This window comes from Plectropomus leopardus, chromosome 17, assembly GCF_026936395.1.
Source record: "Plectropomus leopardus strain MGB_pleo_1.0 chromosome 17, ASM2693639v1, whole genome shotgun sequence".
NCBI lineage: Eukaryota > Metazoa > Chordata > Actinopteri > Perciformes > Serranidae > Plectropomus > Plectropomus leopardus.
In genome coordinates, this window is record NC_142192.1 from 13,974,913 (window position 1) to 13,999,728 (window position 24,816).

General features: G+C 40.4%; 1 protein-coding gene and 1 long non-coding RNA gene across 2 annotated transcripts in view; one reads left to right on the forward strand and one right to left on the reverse strand.

The window, feature by feature from the left end:
• The window catches only part of ctnnal1 (catenin (cadherin-associated protein), alpha-like 1), a 72,230-nt gene that overhangs the window by 23,317 nt on the left and 24,097 nt on the right, over positions 1-24,816 (forward strand). Inside the window, exons 2-4 of the mRNA XM_042505913.2 lie at positions 15,308-15,497; positions 22,973-23,160; positions 24,045-24,164. Coding sequence (XP_042361847.1) covers positions 15,308-15,497; positions 22,973-23,160; positions 24,045-24,164 — 498 coding nt within the window. The remainder of the gene's footprint in view (positions 1-15,307; positions 15,498-22,972; positions 23,161-24,044; positions 24,165-24,816) is intronic.
• Positions 1-24,816, reverse strand: part of LOC148186617 (uncharacterized) — a 62,867-nt gene that overhangs the window by 17,045 nt on the left and 21,006 nt on the right. The gene's annotated exons all lie outside the window — the stretch shown is intronic.

Sequence of the window (24,816 nt, forward strand, 5' to 3'; positions counted from 1 at the left end):
CTACTAAGAAAATCTTGTTTCGATACCTTACAGGCACCAGTATAAAATGTATACCCAGCCCAGGTCACAACTGCCAAAGAAAAAAGTAATATTTAACATTCACCTTTCAGTGACTTTATTCTTTGAAATAAATGGTTAGGGCACAGAAAAGTCACAGTATAAAAAGCTTGGTACATGAAGGTCTCAGGGCCCAGGTGAGCCACCGCCCCGGGGTGCTCTGTATCTGATGCTGACCCCTACACTTTCCCCAGGTACACTGGAGAAGGGGCAGGTGAGCGCTTGAGACAGCCAGAGGGAGTTTGACCCGGCAGTCACGTTGTGTTCAGGGCACATCTCTCCTCTCCTTGGTTGACCCCCTCCCTGACATTCTCTTTGTCTGTCTCTGTCTCTCTCTCCCTCCCTCCCACTTACTATCCAGAGAATTACGTGAGCAAGGAGGAATGAAAAGAGGTATTGTGTTCTGTTGAATGCAAGCTGTGTTTGTGTGTGTGTGTGTGTGTGTGTGTGTGTGTGTGTGTGTGTGTGTGTGTGTGTGTGCGCATTTCAGTGGCTGTCTCTACTCTAGCGCTACGCAGTGCAACTATGTAGACATCACAGCCTTGGCATACCAGAATGGTCAGAGGAGCGAGAAACATGTTTGAACCAGCATCCATATGTACCATATTTTCCGTATGTCACGGTCAAATCTAACATGCAACACACCGGAGGTGAAACGGTGCACAGCAGTCACAGTTCAGTGAGAGTTTGCTGCAGCGGAAGAAAACCCCAAATGCTTAAAGAAAGTTTCTTTTCATTTATTTTTTACGGACTATAGTGCAAGTGTTAAAGAGACAACTTCCTCTTGCTGGGGACTGAGGTAACATTTTGCCCAATTGGCAACTTAGGCCTTTACTATTTTTATCAATAAAAATAAGGAACATTTCAAACACGTGTGTGTATTACATATATACAGACTAGAGCTGTAAAATGTTTTTTTTAAAGTCCCAATTAATTGGAAAATTTAAATAGTTAATCACGCTTAATCACACTTTTTAATTGCATGTTTTTAATTCTTTTATCTTGCATTTCAAAACAGCTTTAAAGTCCGTGTTGACAAGGGAAAGCGATTCTTACCAGACTGTCTTGATTATGTAAATAACAGCAAAAGACTGCATTGGACAACATTAAGGTGTCATGTCTGTAAAGTGGACACCCATGGTTACCCGGAGAACCCATTTTTATTTAGATTATTATTTATTAGACAAATAGCTGACTGGAAATGAAGTATGTAGAAATGAAGAAATGTAGTCCGAAAGGAGAAGGCTTTGTGATGGTGAGGACTCTAAATATAGCTTCTGCTTAGAAGGATATTAATTTTTTTAGGTCACTTCTTTTAAAGTGGCTAAAATACGTTTTGATATCAACCCCTGTGGGATGTGCACCCTATCTATTTCTGCAAACTGGGAGCATGCCGACCACCAGCTACTCTATGTAATACACTGACAATACATAAGTATCTCATACAGCCCTACTTCAAAAGTCCCAAACTATCCCTTTAACCTCAGCATATGTGCCTAGCGGCAGGAGGCTGAAAGTTTCGTGGTGTGACCCCCATACCATGACAGTTCAGCCCATTAATACATTCAGAGCATGCCTCCACAAGATCAGTGGCCTAATTTGCTGCTAAAAAGTTGTTTTTCTGAAGACTGATACCATTACAACATTGTTACATGTACTCAAGCTGTTTTATTCACTGAATAATGTAGACAGTGGAACGTAGCCTAGTGAAATTGCACTGTACATAATACATTGCCTCACAGTACTGGCTTGGCATAATGTTTTGGAACAGAGCCCAGGACCACAACAGTGTCCGCAGACACAGTAGTTAGACAGCAATGCCTATGGGTGGCCTCTTTCTGCACAGCACTCAAGTGGAGGCACATGTGATTGTTCGCAGTGAGAATGCAGACATATTTCATCATCCTCCTAACTTGGGTCTTTTAAAAAAAGTACGAATTGTTTTCCACAAAGAGGAAGTAAACACATCCAAATGTGTGTTTTCACTGCTGCTTAGTCTGGAAATGTGAATGGCATGCATTGGCATGAGGGTAAATAACTCATTTAGTACTGACAGAAATGTGCCTGTAGGACAGAGTATCAGAAACCGCAAAGCACCGAAAGTTTGGATTGAATGTCTGGACAGATTTATCATCTCCTTCTCATATTCCTGGATCAGATCAATGCTATTTAAATTTTAAACTTAAGACATCGCAGAAAAATGTTCTTGTGCAGCTGCCTGTGTTTAGACCAAATTCAACCTTTGAGAAGATTGTTTTCTTTTGTTGTATAAAAACAACAATAAAAATAATCTTTACTGGCATAAACCTTTGAAACTCAAACAAATCAGCTTGATTTCTTTCAAAAACATGGGAGGATGGCAATAAGCAACTTCATAAGAAATGACCCTCAAATTAGCAACAAACTAGTAAACAGTTAAAAGAAAATTACAGGAAAATTGGCCAAAAAAGGAAAAGTAAATGTAAGAAGTAAATGACATTTTTCCCTTTTTTGATATTTTTTTTAATTCTCTCTCTCTCTCTTCCTCTCTTTTTCGCTGTCCTTTGTTAAACATTAATTTCCAGGTGGTTTCTAATCACCCTTCACCAATTCCTTGCAATTTGCTCATTGCCTTTTCGTTTCTGAAGAGAAATAAACCTTTTTGCTCAGGTTTCAAAGGTCGAAATACTTGGGGAACGCGTCTAAATGCAGCTCAAGAAAAACTGATGTCCATCCAGGTTACAAAGCATTAAAATAAAAACACTAACTAGCTGTAACTCGTACATAAGCAGTTATGTTGGTATTGACTATTTCCAACTGTAATTTCTTGTAGCTCTTGAATAAGAGGCCTCACCAGCACATCCATAACAGACCCACTGTGTGTTCCCACTAAAGAGACACAATACTCTGTCATTGGTCACTGTCCCTCTTGAGTAACCGGTTAGACGCATTGAGATGCAGCTAGTTATTATTCATCAGTGATAACCTTTCTCACTGAGGTTTGCTGTGGATTCAATCTGCCTGTCCACAAATACAAATGTCAGCTCTGATTGCTGAGCCCAAGTTTGAAGGCCAAACACAGCCCTTCTCTCATACATCTCCAAAGGGCTACAATCTGATAAACTCATTCAACTGCTTGTGTGCCGTTCAGGTTGTCTTTACTGTCTGTCAGCCCTTGTTTCTGTATCTGCAGGCCTCAGTACACCCCCACTTCTCTGTGTCTGCCTCCATCAGTGTCTGCCTGCTCGTCTGTCTCTTTGGCGGCACGGCTGTTGGCATACATGAGCGTGTGGGCTAAGGTTCATGTCATGTGCTTGTCTCCTGATTTGTGACCTTTGTCACATGTTGCCCGCTTTCTCGCCCACCATGTTTACTGTGTCTGCCCACTGCCCAGACTTCAGTCAAAGTGAAAACTGGCTTAGCACATTACATGATTGCCATCTGTGAAATCAAGACAATGAGAAGGAAACAAAACCCACAAATATGGCTCACTTAAGCAATTAATAATTCATTTATTCCAATTAACAACTGACATACACTTGGGAAGAGTTCCTAACCAAGTGTAATATTTTATTTAAAATCGCCCGAGGCATCACGAAACAAATCTTGACTAACTAGCAAAATTCCTCCACTTGCAGTGGGAAAGGTGAATAATTCAATACCATGGGCAATAATTCAATATTATAATTTATTTAGTCCACATAATTGTATTGTGACAAAGTTTTTAAAGCAACATTTGCTGATTTTTTCCACCCTCTTGGGGTGAACAGAAATAAGCTGTAAACACAACAGCAACATATAAATTTGCATATGTTCAACTAGGGCTGGGCAATATGGTTTATAAATAATATCTCGATATTGTTAGGCTATGGTGTGATATATGATATATATATATTTTGACTTTTTCATATGTTCCCAAAAATAACACAACTGACTGATTTAACCCTTGTCCATGATCATACCAGTGTGAATTTAAGGGGAATACAGCTCGTATATGACATTTTAGGATTTAAACTGGGGATGCACAGTAATGTAGGCATGACCCGTTACTCAAAAAATCTATCAAATCTATAATGTACAAACCTATATGCTTTATTTTTTTTATGACAAAATGAACATGTAAAAAACATCAACTGTTGAAGTATTTTTTTATTTTACACAATGAATGAATATCACATACATTGAAGCGCATTGTGTTTTACATGTCCATCTGCTGGTGGGCTGTCACTATAAGAGTATGTATAATTTGATGTTAATTCCACTATAGAAGAGACTTGATGATCACTAAAATTAGCTGGGGAAAAAAGTGGATATATCGATATCAGTTATTGGCATAACAGATTTCTGCAGTTTTTTGGGGGCTTCGAAGCTTCTGTGATAGTTACCTGTGAATTTGCAAAACTAATCAAGTAATCAGCCAACTTTTGTAGGACTTTTGTAGGACTGCCGCATGTGTGTGTGACAGAGTGGTATAGAGAAATGGAGACGAAGGTGGACTACTGCAAGCAATGTTTCTGTAAGTTATTAATAACTCTGAAAGCCACGGGTTGTACCTCATCTCTAGATCAAATGCTTTCCTTCTGTTGGCAGTCACGGATAACCGTCTGAAATTTGTCTCACCTGTTCTCTGCCAGTTTAACAACTTAATGCTTGAAGCGGGGGTTGATGATTGTACTAAGGACATTGGCCTCATCAGTGTCAAACACTTGCCACCTCCTTTTATTTTCATCCATCAAATTAATGGTGAAAAAAAAACAAAAAAAAATCGAAGCATTTAGATACTGATTTTGGCATCGATCACCCTGGCAAGGGCCTGAAGATTCAAAGCATTTGGCTCAGCTCGTGATGACATGGTCATTTGGCAAATCTCACATAAAATGATATTGAATGACATCGCCCTCCTAAATATTTGCCTGTCTACATGGTGCAACTTAAGTATTCATTTGGAGTCATGTTTCTGGCCACCAAGGGAATGGAGATCCAACATTATAATTTCAAATACTGATTTCATAAATATAAAGCAATGCTGAGCTGTTTGTCGGTTATACTACATGGCTGTCAGCTTGTCCCCCTGTTCGCCTCTGCAGTATTCACACATCCATCATCCCCTGCGTGCTGTGTGCTGTGCCCTTCTCCCCCCTTAGCCTCTCTCTTCAGCAATCAGCTGGTATTATCCCCGTCATCTTGTGGTTGTATAGGCACGCAGCGTTTTTGACTGTCTTTTCTCTGGAATTATCCATTTCACTGGGTAAAACCATCTGTGTTCAATCATCCTAAAAAGCTCCAGCTACTACTGCCAAATCACTGCACTCTCTATCTTTATCTCTGGAAAGGTGCTTCAGCTAGATAGGTGTGTTTGTGTATGCAGGAGGTATGAGGGTGCTACTACTGCTATCATTGGTTTGAGGGAGCCTGAATAGATCCACAAATCAGACTGATCTGAGATCAGTTTGTCAATAAAAGGTTTAGAGGAGCATGATGCTGACGCTTGCTGTGTGACCTCCACAGGTTCATTACAACAATAGTGTGTGCTAATACTTTCTCTTTCACTTTCTATTCGTCTGTCTTTCAAATTTCTCTACCAGTGTATTCACTAGTTAATTAGGATGTATTTACTATTTACAGTTTGCGTACAGATAGTTGTGCATGTCTGTTTTGAATATATACAAGTGAAAATAACCACATATTACTTAAATAACAGCCAAAATGTATTCAGGTCTTATTCGTTGGGTTTCTTAAGCTGCCAAATTCTTGAGTTTCTGCTTCTTTCTGTTACTTCTCCCAAATATAGATTTTTTTTTTTTTTTTTTGGTGCGGTTGCGATGCCTATAGGTTTTTAAAAACTGTATAAAGATTAAAATTTACTCCAACTCCTCAAGGTAGCCCCTCAAACACAGTGTGTGAATGTCTCTGCAGGTACGTGTGTGTGCAAGGGAGCACCAAATGAAAAATAGCCCTGCATATGCAATCTAATTCCTAAAGAATGCATGACCAGCCAAGACCACATATGGATGTGGTTCAGCTCAGCTTTTATGCAAAATTGAACTGCCGCCTTGTGGTTCTAATTTAGCAAGGTGCACCAGAAAACTTCCCATTAGCTGACTCTGTAACTCTTCTCATTGTGTCCGTAGGCAGCTGAAAGAGGATAAAATGAGTGTGGCTTATATTTGCTGGATGAGGGAGTGACTCACTGATGCAGAAAATGGGTGTAAATTGGCCACTAGCTCAGTAAGTTTAACTTGTGTTTTTGTTCAGTAATGACCAACTGGTGCACAACTTTGTGTCTATTAAACTGGGCATACTTGGACCAGTATGTCAAGTTCTTGTGACTTTCTAGTGCCCTAGAAATGAACTAATTCATTTGGGAGTAAAGCATTAGGGATGTCTGTTTTGGTTCATTTTGCTTTCAACAGGTTGATACCCATTAATCAGTAACTAACCGGTTAATTCTTAAGAGTTAAAAAAAAGATGTGAAATAAAGAGGCCTTTTCTTCTATGCCGGAGCTCCATTGCTGCATATCAAAATGCGATCCATATAGAGGTGGTGACATTTTAATGTTTTGAATGTATTGACTTTTATTTTATTGTCTGTTCACTTTGCTAACAGACAGCCGACCAGCCGTGTTAACTTTTAGAAACATGTCCACTGTCCAGCATTTGGTCTCCACTAGTTCCTCAGCCGCCCTGCACTGTGCACAGTGCTCAGCTCAGGTCGGATGAGAGCTAACGTTTGCTAGAGAGTGGCGTAACTAATGTGGAGAGGAGCTAGTAACGCTTACGTCCGCCCTGCGGTCTACATGAGTGAGTATTCGGCTTCATTTTGACCACCAAAACCCCTTTAACATTGTTAATTATTTTAGCACCACTAGCTGTGCTGACACAAAGAGACAGTGATAACATAGTCAACAATGCTAAAGGGGTTGTGGGTTAAGATTTAACCACACACTCACTGGAGTGAGCTAAAGGGAGACCAGAGGGTGGGAACAATGTTTCCACAGCAATGCTGTTGGGAGGAGACGGCGTTACTAGCTGTAACTGCCAACTGAGTGACCCTGCTAGCTAGCTCCTACCAGACCTGAGTGGTGTGCAGTGCAGCGAACTGAAGAGTTGCAAAATTAACTTTATTTCTGAACCCAAATGTGAATATGTAACTAGACAAAAACATTCTCTGCGGTTTAACGGTTAAGGGGGTACTGTTGACATTCTCAGAAAGGGTTTTCTAATGCGTTTTTTTGCGGTGTATAAATTGGATGATGCAGCAGCTCTACTCTTTCTTATTTCTGCCGTTCTGTGCGCTGTGTTTTTACAGGATACCCCAAAGGATGCAGCTTAAACATCACAAGCTGCTGCTGTAGTGTATCGCACTGTAGTGCACTGCAGCAGCCGGGCTCTAGGGACAGACTTGAATCATTTACAGTACTGCACACAGAAGACTGTTAGAGGAGAGATGGATGACGGTGTGGAAAGAGACTGCTGAAGTCACAAGGGAGGGAATTTTGAAAGAGAGACGGGAGATGTTAGATACACAGTGAGGAAGGAACAAGTCAGGGTGAAGTGTGGTGCGGATTTGACATGTCCTAGTCTTTATTCTCTTGCTCCCATCACCTCTCCCAATCTATCTGTATCCGCTCTGCTCCCAGCTCCCAGCTCCCTTGTCTCTCGCGTTTCATCCCCTCATATCGCTTCTACAGTCTGGCTGGGGACCAGCTCAGCATCGAACTCCCGTCTACTCACGGCCAATTTGGAAGGAATTTGCTCACCCATTAAAGTGCATGTTTAGCACGACTTTCATCCCTTTCCTCATATATTTATTTTTTCTCTCGCCGTCCCCAGCGAGCAGCCAGCCATGTCTGTTCTTGCCTGAACAGCTTTTATCAAGAGCAGATTCTAACGAAGACAAAAACAAAATGTGTGCAGTCCACATGGACAAGACAAACATTCAGAGGGTCCTTTTAGGTGCAGCACTTCCCACAACAATAATCCCTTTTTGCTGTAATGGGCTGAAATGAGTCCTGAAAGTATTCTTTTTCCTGTTTACTTAACAAAGTGATCCATATGCTGTAGAGTTTGTTTTTAATAAGAGCAACAATCTGAGGTGGACAGAAACAGGAGGCTATGAAAGTTACCACAAATGCGTACATTCGGTTTCCACAAGTACAAGGACAAAAACTCAGACAAAACGATGCAGACGGTTTCTTCTGATCAGAAAATAAACACAACCAAGGTGTTGAACCTCTCTTTCGTTTCACACAAGTTACTGTCCAATTATTTCTTGCCCATACAAATCACGGTTATTCAAGCACATACTGCACATGCAGCAGTTCTGCATTTAAGTAAATACTTGTAGCTGCATGCACTCACACACAAGCTTAAGTAGACAAAATTAAAAAGAACTATGCTGTCACTATAGATGGATTTATAGTGTACTCCTGTTGAGCTTGACTGCAAATAACGGCTGAATGTGATGTGAGTTTCTTTGCTAGGATTCTGTTTCAAACTTTACATTGATTTTTTTTTGCTTTGGGGGGAAAAAGTTCTTTTTGAGTTGCTGCTTTCTTCAACAGGCCAAGCAAAGCTTTTAAGGAATCAAAGATATAACTAAGACAAATAAGCAGGCCAATATAACACTTGCCAAGCAAGTAATTTTTGTGATGAATGGCTACAATGTGTGTTTAATAAAAGCCCCGTCAGACCTTCAGGAAGAGCTCGTTCACACTCACTTTTATCTTGCTGGTTTTGTTTGCGAAGGATTTCTCGGAGTTATAAAATGACAAGAATGACGCAAATTTGCCGCTTGGAAAGAGGTTTTGAATTGATCTGTTTTGAGTAAACTGGGTTTTTCTCCCACAAACACACCCATTTATCCTACAATTGCATTATTCAAGGATCAGAACAGAGAAAGACAAGAAAAAAAAAACAGGCTGAGAGAGAGAATGACTTGGGTAACACCGAACTTTCTCACAGCAGAGGCCATTGAATGAAACTCAGTCAGTAGCCATGGGAGGCAGCCACAAATGTTTCCAGCTTTTGTTTCCCTCTGATTTATAGTTGGTCAGCGTGTCCTTGAGGTGTTAGACTAGATTTCCCTCTAACCAATGGGTGGGCTCTGTTAGCGTATTGTGTCTCTCGGAGTAAGCTGTTGATGTCGTCTTTTATGGCCTTGTAATTGTCCTCCTAATTATGGACAACAAAGAGATGAGAGGTGGATGGCTGGGAATTGACTGGTTGTGTACCAGAGGAGAAAGTAATAAGATGGGGAAGGATAAGCTCTACTGTGTTAATGTGAAAGAAGGAGGGACTTTATGAGAGATTATGTACAGAGCTATGTGTGCAGGAGTATTGTTCCCACTGTTCATTTAAGTCTTGAGATATGAAATTTCCCCCAAATCATCAGGGACGTCAGTGAGTTTGATTAATTCTTCAAATGGGCCATTTGTCATGAATATACCAGGATATAAGTTAAAAGTTAACACCCACTAATATAACATTAGATAGTAGATTAAGCTATTTTCCTCTACAGCAAACCCCCTCTGCAGTGGATTTACTAACACTGGGGACACAACAAGTTAGCCCTGTCAATAAACAAATCTGCCGGAGGTCTGACTTTGCATCTGAAGCAACATTTTGTGCCTACGTCATGGATTGTATAACTCGGTGAAATCCTCAGTGGGGTTTTGGAGGCTTTGGGCAAGTGCAGCAGAGTGTAGCAGCATGGTATGGTGAGGGTGTGTGTGAAACAGAGGGACGAAGAATGAACTGAGAGGAGAGAGTTTAAATTAACAGACTGCAGTGAAATGTACAGTAAACCCCTAACATTTGGCCTGAAGGCAGTTTGAATGATTGAGCAGGTGTCTATAAGGAGTGAAGCTGGGTATCCAGCCTCAATCATTTTCTGTTAATGATGAAATGTGTCCAAAAACTGTGAGGTACTGAAAGTTGGCTGGTCATCTGGTTATATTTGTAGTCTGGTTTACCATGGCATCCAAAATTTCAGCCTGACGCTGAGAGCTGATGCAGCTGTTAATCATGAGACAGTTCACGCCCAAATTAAAAAAAACAAACCTTTTTTTCCTCTTACCGGTCGTGCTAAATATCAGTCTAGATTGTTTTGGTGTGAGCTTTCAAGTGTCGGGAATATCGGCTGTAGAGATGTGTGCCTTCTCTCCTATAGCTATACAGTTTCATGTTGGAACAATTTTCTTTCGATTGAACTACACCAACTTTAATGCAGTACAGAGGGAAATGTCCATCTATTCATGGACGAGAGACGCTCATGACAGCGCGAGATGGAAACATGAACAGCATCCCCCTTTGTTAAACTGTAATGTTAGCTAGCTCACGGTGCTAGGCAAGCTAACAGTAGAAGCACACTGCACGACATAACAGCAAACATATACATTTATATATATCAAACTTGTTAGCAATTACTTGCCCCGTTACATGTAGCAACATTAGCAGTTAACATTTGTATCCCCACGTGCAGCTAGTGCTAGCATACCCAGTACCACTGAGCAAGCAAATATCACAGTTCAGCTGAGCAGGACAGCATGGATGTTTAAATCTCATGCTTTCACAGGTACTAGCATTTTACCCATGAGTAGATGCATGCTTCCTTCTGTGTGGTGATACGGTCCGGTGGTGCTGCTCAGCTGGTCTTACATGAAACTGCCCACAACAAGGTCTGTGGATATTTAAAAGTTTTTCTGGAAAGACACATTAGTGTAGAGCTTTTCAAATGTTTTTTTTTTTTTTTTTTTTTTGGCACTTTAAGCACCACAAGCCGAGTGCCATCCTGTTCCATTATATTTGAGAGAAGGCAGACATCTCCAACACTCAGAACACAAAACTATCTAGACTGGCAGATAGCACTACAGGCCAGAGTAAAAATATGTATTTTTGATTTCAGGTGAATTGTCCCTTTAAAATTTGATCTATACTGTTTTTCTAAGTGTTCCACCAACAAATGCAGAATGAATGTGCACTTTTCTCTTTCTCTGCAAAATGAAACTGACACGAGTTCCTTTGATACACACACAAACACAATGGGCTCTTTTCTGTGATGGCACTGTATCAATATTATGTTCTCCCCACCCTGCTCTGTTCCTGTTTGCACAGCCCAGTAAATGTACCCACCTAGTAATCTCTAATGGAGGAAATCCCAGGCTGTGGTTATTCTCTCCTCTCTCTCTGGGCCTCTCTTTGTCATTCACACAGACCTTTTCCATGCTGTTTGTCTTTCACAGACACATCATGTTAAACTTGTTAAACTTACTTCACCATCCGCTCATCTGCTGCAGTTTAGAAGTTTTTTTTTTTCCACAGGAGGATATGTAATCAGATTTTCTCTCTCTACCTCTGCCTCTCTTCTCTCTGTGAGCCTCAGGTGCTGCCATTTGTGCACTGACACACAAGCACACACTCAAGGTCCTCTCTCATGCCCTTAAACACTGGTTTCTGGATCAGTGCCAGCCTGAGTGTTCATTAGTGTCACTATTTGCTTGTACAAGTCAACTGGGAAAACAATCTCCGCATTCAGACAAGCTTGGACAGACATGAAAACATATCAAAACATATCATACTTTCACACTTTCAGTTGTACAGAGTCCTCCAGAAAAGGTGCACGGACAGATGCTTCAATCATCAGAAACTTTACGTCACAGAAATGTTTTATCAGGTCTCTTGTGTAACATAAATGCCACCTGACATTAAAGAACAGTTTACTTTATGACGTAGGTCTGAATCATGTGTCACTGTGCCCTAATTCCCTCTTTTTGGCTGCATCATGTCCAGCCAGCATTGGTGTTTTCTACGGAGTATCCCACTCTGTGTGGATGAGTCAGTGAAAAACACTGGGCTGGCAGGAAGGGAACTCTAATGCTGAGATAAAGAAGACAGATGATACGTAGAGTGACGAGTGACAGAACAAAAGATGTGCTTTATGAGCACTTCCAGGGTCAGGACCTTGCTGCAGAAAAATGGTCTTTCCGAGAATGGATAATAATGACAAAAAGACAAGTTACAACTTATTTTATGTATTGTATATATTATAGAGGAGGAAGAGAGAACAGCAGCAGTTTTTTTTGTTCCCTTACATCTCAGCTTTTCCTTTCTGTCCTTGTTTCTTCATGTCTTTTTTTCATGATTTACATAACAGACACTTAGCAAGTAATATCTTTTATTATTTTACAGAAGCAGGGCTTGTATGATTATTAGAAATCCTTGAAAAAGGGCCATTATCAGAGTGAATGTGGTTGAACTGATCCACCACTGAAGCTTCAATGCTGTATCAAGATGTGACTGTCACTTTTCAAGGACTTTAAGCAGTACATTTTTTGTGTTATGCAGAATTCATGACAAACTAGGTAGCAGTCTTTTATTTCTCGCATATTAACTGTTGTTTGAAAATTCTCAGCAATTTGAATTTGGAAAGTCCTACCCAGTGCTGCTTTTCTTTTGTATCCATCTATCATGGTATTTCTGAGCCAGAAACATACTTGCTGTGCACAGTGCTAATAATGAGCACGGTGGTTCTGTGAAACGACTTAAGCCGCATTAAACATCAACGTCCGTTAAAAGAACTTTGAAACTCAGCGATGCTTGACGAAGCTGTCGGTGTGAATGATGTGTGATGTACAGTTTTAATGTGGGTCATGTCTCACAGGGCAGCAGCTCAAGAGGTTTGCTGACTCAGGCTAATTTAGCATTGTGGCATTCAGATTCAGAAAGGCATTTGTTGCAGCTTTAGTGTCCCCCTTTTTTGATGTGCAATTAGTGAGCATGGATTTACACGAATAAAGATAACAAATAAGATATCTTAAGTCAGTGTGAAGAGAATTGTATTCCTTAGAATAGTAGATAGATTAATATATAAATGGATGAATTCATAATAGGATTGTTAGATGTAAAGCTGCATCCATTAGTTTTTTCATTGATGAGTAATTCGAAACAAAATTAATTATAAACTATTTGATATGCGATATTCAGACCAATTATATAACAGCAAACTACAATTTGCTACATAAAGATATAGTGCAACAATCACATCCTCAGCAGAGAACGAAGTCACCCTCCTGCAGTGTTTATATAGTGGCCAAACTGTGATATTAAGGGCGTTACATGATGCCATTGAGCCAAAAAAGACTTTTTCTCTGTAGACTTATATTATGAAGATACATCTGTAATCAGTGGGTCATTTTATAGGGTTGCGCCCACCCTCCAGTTCCCCCATGTTAACACTGTTAGTTCTGTCAGCACTGTTCTTATATGTAAGTGCCACTTGCTGCTAGCCAGTAGCTCAGCCGCCTGCATGTTGAGAGCTTGGTGCAGACAACCTCTGAATGACAGATACACTGTACATATTATTATATACATATTATATAGAGCTCATTTGAATCCTTCAAGCAAAAAAGGCCAAACATTTAAAGTTACAAGTTTTGAAGTGTGAGAATTTGTTGCTTTTCTTGGTCTTACACAATAGCAAAATGGAATATTTGGGCTTTTGGGCTGTTGGTTGCATACACGACATTTAATTGCATGTGTTTGAGGATATTGTGAGTGAAAAATTGTCGGAGTAAACAATAATGAATCTAAGACAGAATGATAACAGTTACTGCTTTCGTTTTTTGCATATATTTTTTGGCTGGATGTAGAACAGTAAAGGATTCATGTAGTGATATGACAAGCAATTAATCTCCCTAACTAAATTTTGGTTGAAACTAAAGCAAAGTTAAGGACCCAGATAACGAAAAAAAAACCTGTGTGTACTACCTGTCAGGTGCTGATCAATAATTCAATATTCCTGTAAACTTTCTATGAGATGTCAGGGTTAATTGTGTTATACACTGTCAAAAGTATCTGAACATGTTTCAAAGGATTCATTAAGTCTCTGTTGTGAAACAAAAAGTGACAGCCTGGCGTGTTACATTCTTGTGTCACTGTGCTGCTCGTTCAAACGGCTGCCTGAGCTCATCAGAACTGGCGTGTGTTCTGTTGCCCACAAAGACTCCACTGCAAAAGATTCCCACTCGGACCACCTGCAGCTGTGGACCAATTAAAATCACCACCTACCTCTCCCTGACCCAAATGGTTTGACAGGCATACACACACTAATACCCACAGTAACAGCTGGAGAGAGTGAAAGCAGTCAATGAATAATTGATGATAATTGGCTCTACCTATTCATAATTCATACCCTTAATTATCACTAAGAGGCCCCGCCTGACTTTGGTGTGTGTGTTTTTGTGTACCCAGTGGTGGACTGTCTTGTAAATGTCACAGAAGATGTGCGTGCATGTCCCAACTGCTGTGTTTGTTGCTGCTCTTATTACAAACTTTTTGAAATGATGTGTAAGGGGTGCTGGAGACGAGAGAAATTATTTCTCTCCTTCTCACACGCAGAGTCGGTTATCCATGTGTTGTCTCCCAAAATGTTATCTCCACTTGTAGCTGTACAGGCAGGAAACGCCTCTCTCCTGATAAGCAAATGGAGCACGAGCTCTAGTATCAACATGTTCCCTTATCAAAGGTGTTGTGAGGATACAATCACAGCATACTTTCACTATCCAACAAAAAGCTATGATTTGAGAATGTGAAACCATGCAACTACGAGTACAGTCATTTGTTTTAGATTGCTCAGTGGAAAAATAACTACAGTATAAAGTACCTAACAATGCAGGGCTTATATAGGTAGCAACTAGGGTTGGGCCAATGCAAAAATGTTCAAACCTATTTGATATTAAACAAAACGCCCAACCGAAAAACAGCGCTTGCAGCCAGTAAGAACAGCTCTTTCTTCAGCTTGGAATTCAAAATGTTGCCATATTGATGAAGTTTAGTATTTTTAAGAGACTGATTCAGCCATATCTCTCATCAACCCAAAAAGTAAACAAAAGTGGCATGCACCCCCCCTTTCTCTTTCATGTTGTAACGCCGGCCACCTTGGCAGTAAATTACACACGACCTGTCACACACTAGTAGGTCTGTTAGTCCATTTACAAATGTGATAGGATATTAATCACGCTGTCATATTGCTTATTACTAATGCAATTTGAGTTGGAGTTAGTGCTGTGATGAAGGCTACTTTTAAAAGGATCAGAATGTGACATCATGACAAATGCCAGTTCAGCTGGTTTGCATAAATCAAAACCAGTTTAAGCTCATACACAGGACCGACAAAAACCACAAACCAACCCAACTCTACTGGTTAAAACAAAAGTAAAGCATTTAAATAATGTCTGACTTTCTCCTTTTCTTTATCCACACATTCCTGCAGATCACCACTCTGATCAACCACAAAGACAAGCCAAAGAAGTCGGAGCGCACCCTGGTAGCCATACACAGGGTGGGCCAGGCAGTGAGCGTGGCTGTGGGACGCTTTGTCGCTGTCGGGGAGGCCATCGCCACAGAGAACCAAGAGCTCAAGGATGAGATGGGTCAAGCCTGCTTCGAGGCACGCAGAGCAGGTTTGGCTGGATCTTATTATGTACTTGACATTTCACTGAACTGCTGAGCTTAAACTCAACTCACTGTTGAGTGTCTCTCTCTAAGGAGGCACTTATTTTGTGGTCATGGATATATGTTGTAACACAATGTGAGGGTGCGTCACCCTAAAGGCTTCATAGTTGATACTGTGTCTTCCTGATGTAAGTATGGCCGTGGCTTTATAATGTCAAGAAATTGCCACTGAGGTTGTTACAGCCGGTCAGCCAATAGGAGTCACTGGTGTTTATTTGTTCAGACAAACTGTGACAGTTTCATAAAGCATCAGGCACCACCTTCAGGCTTCACACCGTTATCAAATTTGACCAAGTTTCGATTTGTCTGGACAGCCTGGCTGTCAGACAGTATTAAACCAGAGCACCTCCAGAGTCAGCTAAAGACATTGTTGTTATTAGCTTCGAAGTAAAGGCTGGAAAAAAGTGCTTCTTCACCCAAGGGTGCTGTGTAGAAGGAGGGAATGAATGTGTCTGCACTGGCTTGGAAAACATTGTATAATAGATTCTGATAGAGGCTTTATGCATCAGGCAGTTGGCAAGATTGAAGTAGTTTTCCCGATATTTTCTGCCTCATAGATTGCTTCTCTAATACATTAAGAAATATTTCTCCACCTAAGGTCAGGACCCTGAATTTTTTTCAGGTTTTGAGGCTACTGGCTGGACCTGTCTGTGTGGAGTTTAGATTTCTCCTCACGTCTGCTTTTCTGCAGTTTCCTCCCTTTTCTAAAACTTGCAGGTTAGATGATACACTCGCAACCTGTCCAGGGTGTAGTCTGCCTCTCAAACTAATGTGCGCTGCAGAGGCTCCATCCTCCTGCAAATCTCAAAAGATAATCTGTTTGATGGATGTATGGAAGTGCTAAACATTAAACAACTGAGAGAGACGAAGGGGTGCAGAGGGTTGTAGAAGGGCTGGAAACAGTGACAACCAGAGTGAAGGAACAAGAATGTGTGGATCATGAGATTGTCAGCTTTTACTGAACCTGAGAAAAAGGAGGTGATGGTTTTGTCAGAAATGTGTTTCTCTCAGTGTTTCTCCCCTTTCTAACATTTATAACATCTAAAACACACATACAAAACACGTCAACCCTGTACCTTCTTAGGGTTATCTTTCTTAGAATTCTTGATTTGGATAGTTGTTACCACTCGCTTGTTGAAACACTTCTTAATATCCAGTGGTGGAAGAAGTATTTAGATACTTTACTACAGTAAAAATATGAATACCACACTGTGCCATTACTCCAATGCAAGTCCTACACTCAAAACCTTACTTTATAAAATGTTTCTTGTCAGCATTTTACTATTACATATGATTTTACTGGATTAAGATCACTGCTGTGTTAATGCATGTGTGTTGTTGGGTAGTGTAATCTACAGCAATGCATAATATTGCTTAAACATTTAATGAGCTCAGAAAAATGGTCGTTTCCTGCTTTGTGACGAGGCATTTTCCAGCTTATTAAAGAGCGGTTTTAAAGAGTTTATTTTGCTAATAGGAACATTTCACCCCCAGTGAAAAATATATATTTATATGACATGGCAGACTTCTTTATGGCCGATATCGCCAGCACTTGGAAACTCACACCAAAACAGAACTACAGGTAAAAGGAAGAATATGCATTTTTTTGATTTTGTAGTGAACTGTCCGTCTAAGAAGTTGGAGAATTTTCTCAGCCGAGCAAAAAACACATCATTCTAGTTTATCACAAACATTCATAATCAGCACATTTTAAGATACATGGTTTTCACTGGACAGGAAGGAAATAAAAAACGAATATAAAAATGTATTAAAGCTATCAGAGAAATGTAGTGGAGTGGAGGTATAAATATGCATAAGATGCAAATACTCATGTGACGTACAAGTGCCTCAAATTTGTAGGTTAAGTGTAGTACTTGAGTAAATTTACTTAGGTACTTTCTACCACTGTTAATATCTGGAAACTTAGTTCTTATCAGGCAAAACAAGGACCTCATTTAGCTTTCCGCAGAGCAGACCGGAAACAATATCACATTGGATAAGAATTTAGACACAACACCGTGATAATAGGTTTATGTTGAGGGAGCCGGCTTGCGTAGCAAAGCGTTTAATCCTCACACAGCGTTGATTTGTAAAGACGGCTAAAACTCAGACAAAGAGAGTGCTGGTGGGAGGGGAGAATAGACTGATGTGAAAATGTGTGAGTGAGTGAGAGTGTGTGTGTGTGTGTGTGTGTGTGTGTGTGTAGGTGAGACCAAGTGAAGTGTAAGTGTGTGTGTGTGTGTGTGTGTGTGTGTGTGTGTGTGTGTGTGTGTGTGTGCGCGCGCGCTTGTACAAATGTCTGGATGTGTGTGACCACTGCGACTAATTTATTCCAGTTCTCACTTTCCTCTTAGCGAGGTGTTTTTACGGTTTTGCCTCGCACTTCTCCTGACAGACACTGTACAACTGTTCCCTGATTTAAAAAAAGAAAGGTTTTGTCTCTCTGACCGTTTAAAAAAAAATAATGGAGACATCTTCAGGGATGAAAAAGAAAGACTTTTAGAGGCTTTAAATCTACAGCAGAGTGAGGGGCTAGTTAGTGAAGGATTGACATTTCTCTAATACCTAGCCGCAGGGAGAGTTTAATCAGGCAGGCTTCAGCCTTGTGTGCTATAATGAATGAAATAAAGGCAGGCTGAAAGCAGTAGTTTAATTAGATGCTACCCATCATCAGAGCGGTGGAGAGATCCAATGAGGCAGGTCAGTGAAGGCAATCTGCGCTGGATCTCTGTGTCTGTCTCTTTCACTCAGTCTCTCAGTGTCATTCTCACATTTGCGTGCTTCCGTCTCACTTTCTCTTTCCCCCTCTGAGATTCAAGATAAGGTGGTAGTTTGGATCAAATGAAAGTCATAGCACATAAAGTATGTGAGTGTGACTGCAGCACATGTGCAGGGCAATAAGTTGGTACAAAAGAGGGCACTATACCAAAACATCGAAGAATGACCTTTTTCACCTGTTTACTCATGGGTCATATATAAATTCTACAGAGACAAGTCTACAGCAAGTTTAGTACTTCTGTTGGGCCTAGCGGTGCCTTGAGCTAAATGCTAACATGCTTATGTGAAGCAGAGATAATGTTTACCAGGTTCACCATCTTAGTTTAGCAATGTTAGCGTGCTACTGTAACCCTACTTTCTTGTTCAGTAGTGTTCTCCAGTGCCTTTGGCTTGTGGATAATGAGCAGGTTACAGTTTCTCTTGTTTTAATCTTCATTAATTCACACCAGCACGACAGGACTCTGCTGTCTTCCAGCTTTTCGGTTCACACGACTCTTGCAAATGTCAAACTGAGACAAACACCTGTCTCTGCAAACAATAGCAGGTAGGAACTATTGTTACTCTCACTTGTGGGTAAGGGGACATAAAATAGAAACGGTACTAAAAAAAGGTACAAATGTAAATGAATAAAATAATAGTTCAAGTGCTGTTACTGAGAAAGTAATAATTACTGTAAGTAATAAAACAAATTAACTCAAAGACCAAAAACATAATGTGGAATAATACCTGCTAAAATAATAATCTGTCCAAAGTATTCAGTAATATATATACATATATATATATATATATATATATACACATATATATATATATATATATATATACTAGTATGCTGAATAAAGTTATTAAAGTATCCCAAAAATGTAATGTGTAGAGTAACTATAATTAGACTACCGTTTGTTCATTAGCACTAAACTCAAAGTGCAGTTGAGGCTGATGGGAATGTTCTTAAAAAAGTCCCGTTGAAACAGAAGTGAGAGAATGTTTAGCTTCTGTATTGTAATGAATTTCCCAGTGAAATGTAATGTTTGTACATTTACAGTGTTCGTACATTTAAATCATGTACTTTCCAGTTGATTGTACAGCGAGAAAGTGGGTTGGCTTTGAGTTCCGCGTGATACAGACTGTGATTACTCTGAGCAGCATGCATGAGAATGAATTACAATATATTTCTCTCTTTTTCCCTAATGGTCTGAATAAGTAGCTAAATCAGTCGCAAGTTACTTTTTAGAAATAAAGTTAAAGAAATAAGAGGGTGTTTAAGGCGCTAAATCTAGTGAGAGAGTTGCAAAGTTGGCAACACTGCACAGTGAAGTGCTGTTTTATATAACCAGAGTGGGAGGCTAGTGGTCCAAAGTCTCATTTGATTGGGTGAACTTTTGTAAACGCCCTAAAAGAGTGCAGGATAAGTCATCAGACATTTAAAACAGTTCTACCAGAAAGTGAAAAGAAAGGAATTCTGACATAAAAATAGTCTGATACTTATTTTTGGACGTCGTTTGGCATCTAACAAGAAATAAATGATCAATTAACACAGGGACACAGGATTAAATTTGGAAAAAGTATTCTTCATTTCTTGGGGACTTTGCGGTCATTTGTTCATAAACAATAGTATTAGCGAAATCTAAATTTTGACCTGGTGATGGCACTGCAAGATTAAAAGTTTCAAAAGTCACCCTGAGGGGTCACATGAATGTCTGCATCAATGCAGATCCACCAACAGACAGACAGACATTGCCATGCATTGAGTCATGCAAGATTGACTGCCTGCAAGCGCTGTACCAACACATCAAGGATCAGCCTTTCAAGTTTTCACTTATGAATAATGAATTCATCGTACAGAAAAAAGTAGACTTCATTACACCTGATGCATGAATTTTCAAGTAGGAACAAACTGCTGTAGATGCTAGGAAAGGTCTCAAATCCATATGGTAAGGGACCAGTGGGATAGCTTTGTTTTACATTTAAGGTCGTGAAAATCCATCCTCCAGTCTGTGCCATCCATATTCTCTGATTTAGAGGCGAGAGTTGGCTCCCTCTGCCTTCCACCCTGCTAGTGCCATGGGGGTTGAGCAGCATTCTTTGTGAGCCAGGCCTAGATGTTTTAACTGGTTAACCGAGCTGGCACTGGAAAGCAGCCTGTCGGATGCAATCAGTTCGTCAGTGCTGCTTCTTTTAAAGGACCAGCCAAACAAAATAGACAGCCAAGCTGCATGACCCGATAGAGACCAAGCTATATCCCCTTCCCCCTACTTTTTGGGCTCTCTCTTTCTGAGAGATTTCTCTCCTCCTCCATCTCACTCTTAACTCTAGACTTTTTCTGCTTGATAGCTATTTTGGTGATGGGATTTAAGCTTTAAAAACTCTGTACTCTTCCCCTTTGGGGGCCAGTAAGAGCAAGTTGGAAAGAGAGAAAAAGGGAAAGTTGAACTTTTTACGAATGTTGCATTTGCATATTTTGTTTGAGTATGAATTTGCTTGGACATGTTTGCAAATTGTATTTTACGGCCGTATTGTTCTCATGTCATCCAGAAAGCATGTCAGTAGTGTTTGGGTGTCTGGCATGCCACTGTGGTGAATATAGTGTTAGACTTCATCCTGTCTAGGACGATATGTTCTCCCAGAGGTGAAGACTGGCACATTGGAAGAACATCGTGCCATAGTGCTGTCTGACCTAACTTAGAGGGTATTTAAGAAATTATCCGTTGACCACACATTCTTTAATTTTCTGCCTCTTGTCTGGGTCCGGATCTCAGCAGCAGCTGGCGAAGCAAAGTAGCCTAAAGGTCTTTCTGGCCAGCCGCATCATCCAGCTCTTCCGAGGGAATCCCAGGGCGTTCTCAGGCCAGATGGGATATGTAAACCCTCAGGCATGTTCTGAGTTGGCTTCCTCAACTCGACATTTCCTGAATCATCTGACAGACAGACAGATAACGGCGCAGTCCAACTGTCATTGCTAGTTTCAGACCAACTTGGTTGTGATTTTCAAAGCCAATGCCCATGTTGTGTAAGTACCCAATGTCTTAGGACCATCTGTGCACTCATGGGCGTGCAGGTCTTGAAACAAGGTGTGGTCAGGCGCATTATTGGTTCATTGCTATGTTGAGGCAGCAGAAAGTGATTGTTTCATCAAAAACATGGTTTGAAGTCAATGGTGCTGTATTTTCCTGCTATATACAGAGCGCTTTATTCAGATGGTAAGATAAGCCTACAAGGCAGGTTCACAGTGTATGTATGCTTGTATGCTTGTTACACACAAAGGGAGCAGAGAGCTTTTGTTCTCCCCATCTCGTGACATTATTTCACTGCATTGAACATTATACCGTAATGCTAAGGACTATCTCCTCTCACACCTGCTTGCATCAACTTAAAAGCTTTCATAGATGGTCCGCTTGCACACAAGAGCAGATCCGTTTCCTCAGCAACAAACCCCTTGCTTTTTCCAATTTACAGAATCCGCCATATAAATAACAGTGTGCCAGATGCAGGCACACATGCCATTTAAAGAGAATGAGATAATGACACTGAGTGGTTGAAATTATGTTACACTCCAAACAATTGATTAAAAGCACACTCACACATAAGCAAAATAAACACTGGGAGATATTCACTTCCTCTTCACCTACATTCAGTGTGAGTTGAGGGGTGAATAAAACATTTGCTTCCTGTGACAAACCGAATTTGTGTCTCTGCATAGCTTGGAGTTAAACTTTGGTGAACGTTGACTGGCCAAGTTGCAACCTCAAATAAAAGCAAAGGAGTATGTGTGAAGGAGACACTTGTTAACATTTCTAACCGGTCGATATTTTATGATATTGAACATAAAATATATAAACTACACCGCATGAGAGATGCTGCCTGGCCGGCAGTGAATTGGTAGGCAGGTATGGCACAGACGAAAATGGAAAATTACCAATAGCATCATCTTTAGAGTTATGTATGAGCAAGCTAGCAGCTAGCAGGCTAGCTTTTCAGGCGCATCACATCTGACACTGCCCACGTTTATCACAAATATCACCTCAAAGGGCGTTGCTCTCTTGTCAGCATTCACAAATGTATGACTTTGCCCTAATTCAGGGACAAAATACAACCCCTTTTCCCCTTGCGTCTTACTTTTCACCCAGATTATGCACCATTTAACTTGCAAAAGTTCAGTTGCATGCACTCTAAATGCAATTGCACCATTCAGTGCTAATGCAGTGCATGTGCTATTTAACTAAATTGTTTAAATTGGGTCCAAAAACTCATTAAATCCTACCAAAAGCCCAATAAATTGTTTATATCATTAAAATCAATATATGCACAGGTCCAGAAATAATGTCTTCACTTACAGTTAGAAGTTGTGTTTTAGCAGTCATATCTTTAATTATATTTAATCTCAGTGGGCTCCATGCAGTGAAGAAGCCTTACAGATTTTTAAATTTGGGGAAAAAAGAGCACTGGCATGGGATCAGTACTCTGTATTGGTATATACCCAGAGTTTGGGTGTATGAATCAGTAGCAGGAGAAAAAAAAAAGTTGCATTGTTGTATCTTTATACACCAACATCTGCAATAAACTATATCAGAAAATCTATTAGCCAAGCTAGTTAATCACTCCAGCTCTGCTGCTGAACCAAACTGAACTGTTCTCTCCTCTCTCGCAGGTGATGCCATAGCCCAGCTGACAGATGTGGGATCAGCCTTGCCGTCCCAGACAGACGGACGTGTCACAGTGTTCAGTGATAGGACAGGGATGGTGAAAGCTGCCCGCTTGCTCCTCTCCTCAGTCACTAAAGTCCTGGTTCTAGCTGACCGCATCGTCATCAAACAGATAATCACATCACGCAACAAGGTCAGACATGCAAATGTGACATGGCACAACCTTTAAGGATATGCATAATCTCTCTCACTTAGTCTCTCCTGCACGCGCGCACACACACACACACACACACACACACTCACTCACACACACACTCACACACACACACACACACACACACACACACACACACACACACACACACACACACACACACACACACACACACACAGTGATCCACACAAAAATACACGCACCAACCTTAGCAAACTCCATCCGGAGTCCTTTATGTCCTAATAGATAAGCACTGGCTCTTTGAAGGAGTACTCTGGAGATAATTGAAGGGAAGCAGCACATTTAGCGATCACATAAAAACACACACCGTCTCTCTCCATCGTACCTGGCTATGCTCTTAGCCAGACAGTGTGATATGTTTGTAGCTATAGACTGAGCCAAGAATGGAAAAAGGAGGTCTAATCATGACTGGTTATCCTCGTTTGGACAGACAGTCCACAACCCCCTGTCCTCCATTACTGGCAAACACAATTACATCTCTTCCTCCTCTTTGTCTGGTGCGGATAAAAGCTGCTGCGCTGCCAGCTAGCCAACCCTCAGCAGCTAAATTAGCAGGTACATAGACTACTATTAACTAAAATACAGGCTAGGAACTACTTAATCTGCTGGTTTTATTTTTGTATATAACTGATGTTATTAATTCACATTAAGACACTACAAAACACTACAAAAAAAGTATTGGAGTAACGTGATAATATAATATTCTGATATGCTGGTTTTTTTGCACCTTGTCACCTATGCAGATATCATGCAAGATTAGATTTTTTTTTTTGTGGAAGACCAGAAAAACACAACCATATGTGTTCATTTATCGTACCCCTCTGATCTTTCACTCCTGTCAGGTCCTGGTTACCCTCGACCATCTGGAAAGAGTCAGCACCTTCCAGGAATTTGTACAGATTTTCAGCCAGTTTGGCAATGAGATGGTGGAGTTTGCCCACCTCACCGGGGACAGACAGAACGTGAGTAGCATGCAAGGAAACTTTGTATCAAACTCATCAGCACATGGCGAAGTTCTCTGAATAAATGAAATGTATCTGTGGTCTGACTCAGAAGAAAGCTGTATATGGATACTAGGTCAATTCCAAATCACATACTTTTTCTTTTTTACTTTTAGTAGGTACTGCAGCTGCCTTTACAAAGTACGTTCTGTTGCATAAAGTATGCAAACCATCAGGACATACTACTTTATCATAACATGTCGCTCTGACCTTTGAGCCCTTTTTGTTCATGACTTAACTCGGAGATAAAACAAAACACCATTTGTCGAGCTTGCCAGTGTCGGAGGTCAATCCGGAGAGCTCTGATGCTGTTACTCTGCAAATTATGTAGTTTTAACTTTTAAGTTATGATGAGACTTTATTAATCCCACAAGGGGGAAATTCAGTCAGAAGCAGAGAAAAATGCAAAAAAAAAAAGTTTTTTGTGTGCCAAAAAGGATCAAATATAACAAAAATAAAATATTGATAAAATAAAAATAAAATAATCTAAAATCCATATACAGCCCTAACATATACAGATAGTTAATGCTCATAATTGATAGTTGCACAGGATAACTGAAATACACAAATGGTGTGTAATATATTTACTGTAAACGTGTAGAAAAAAAGCCTA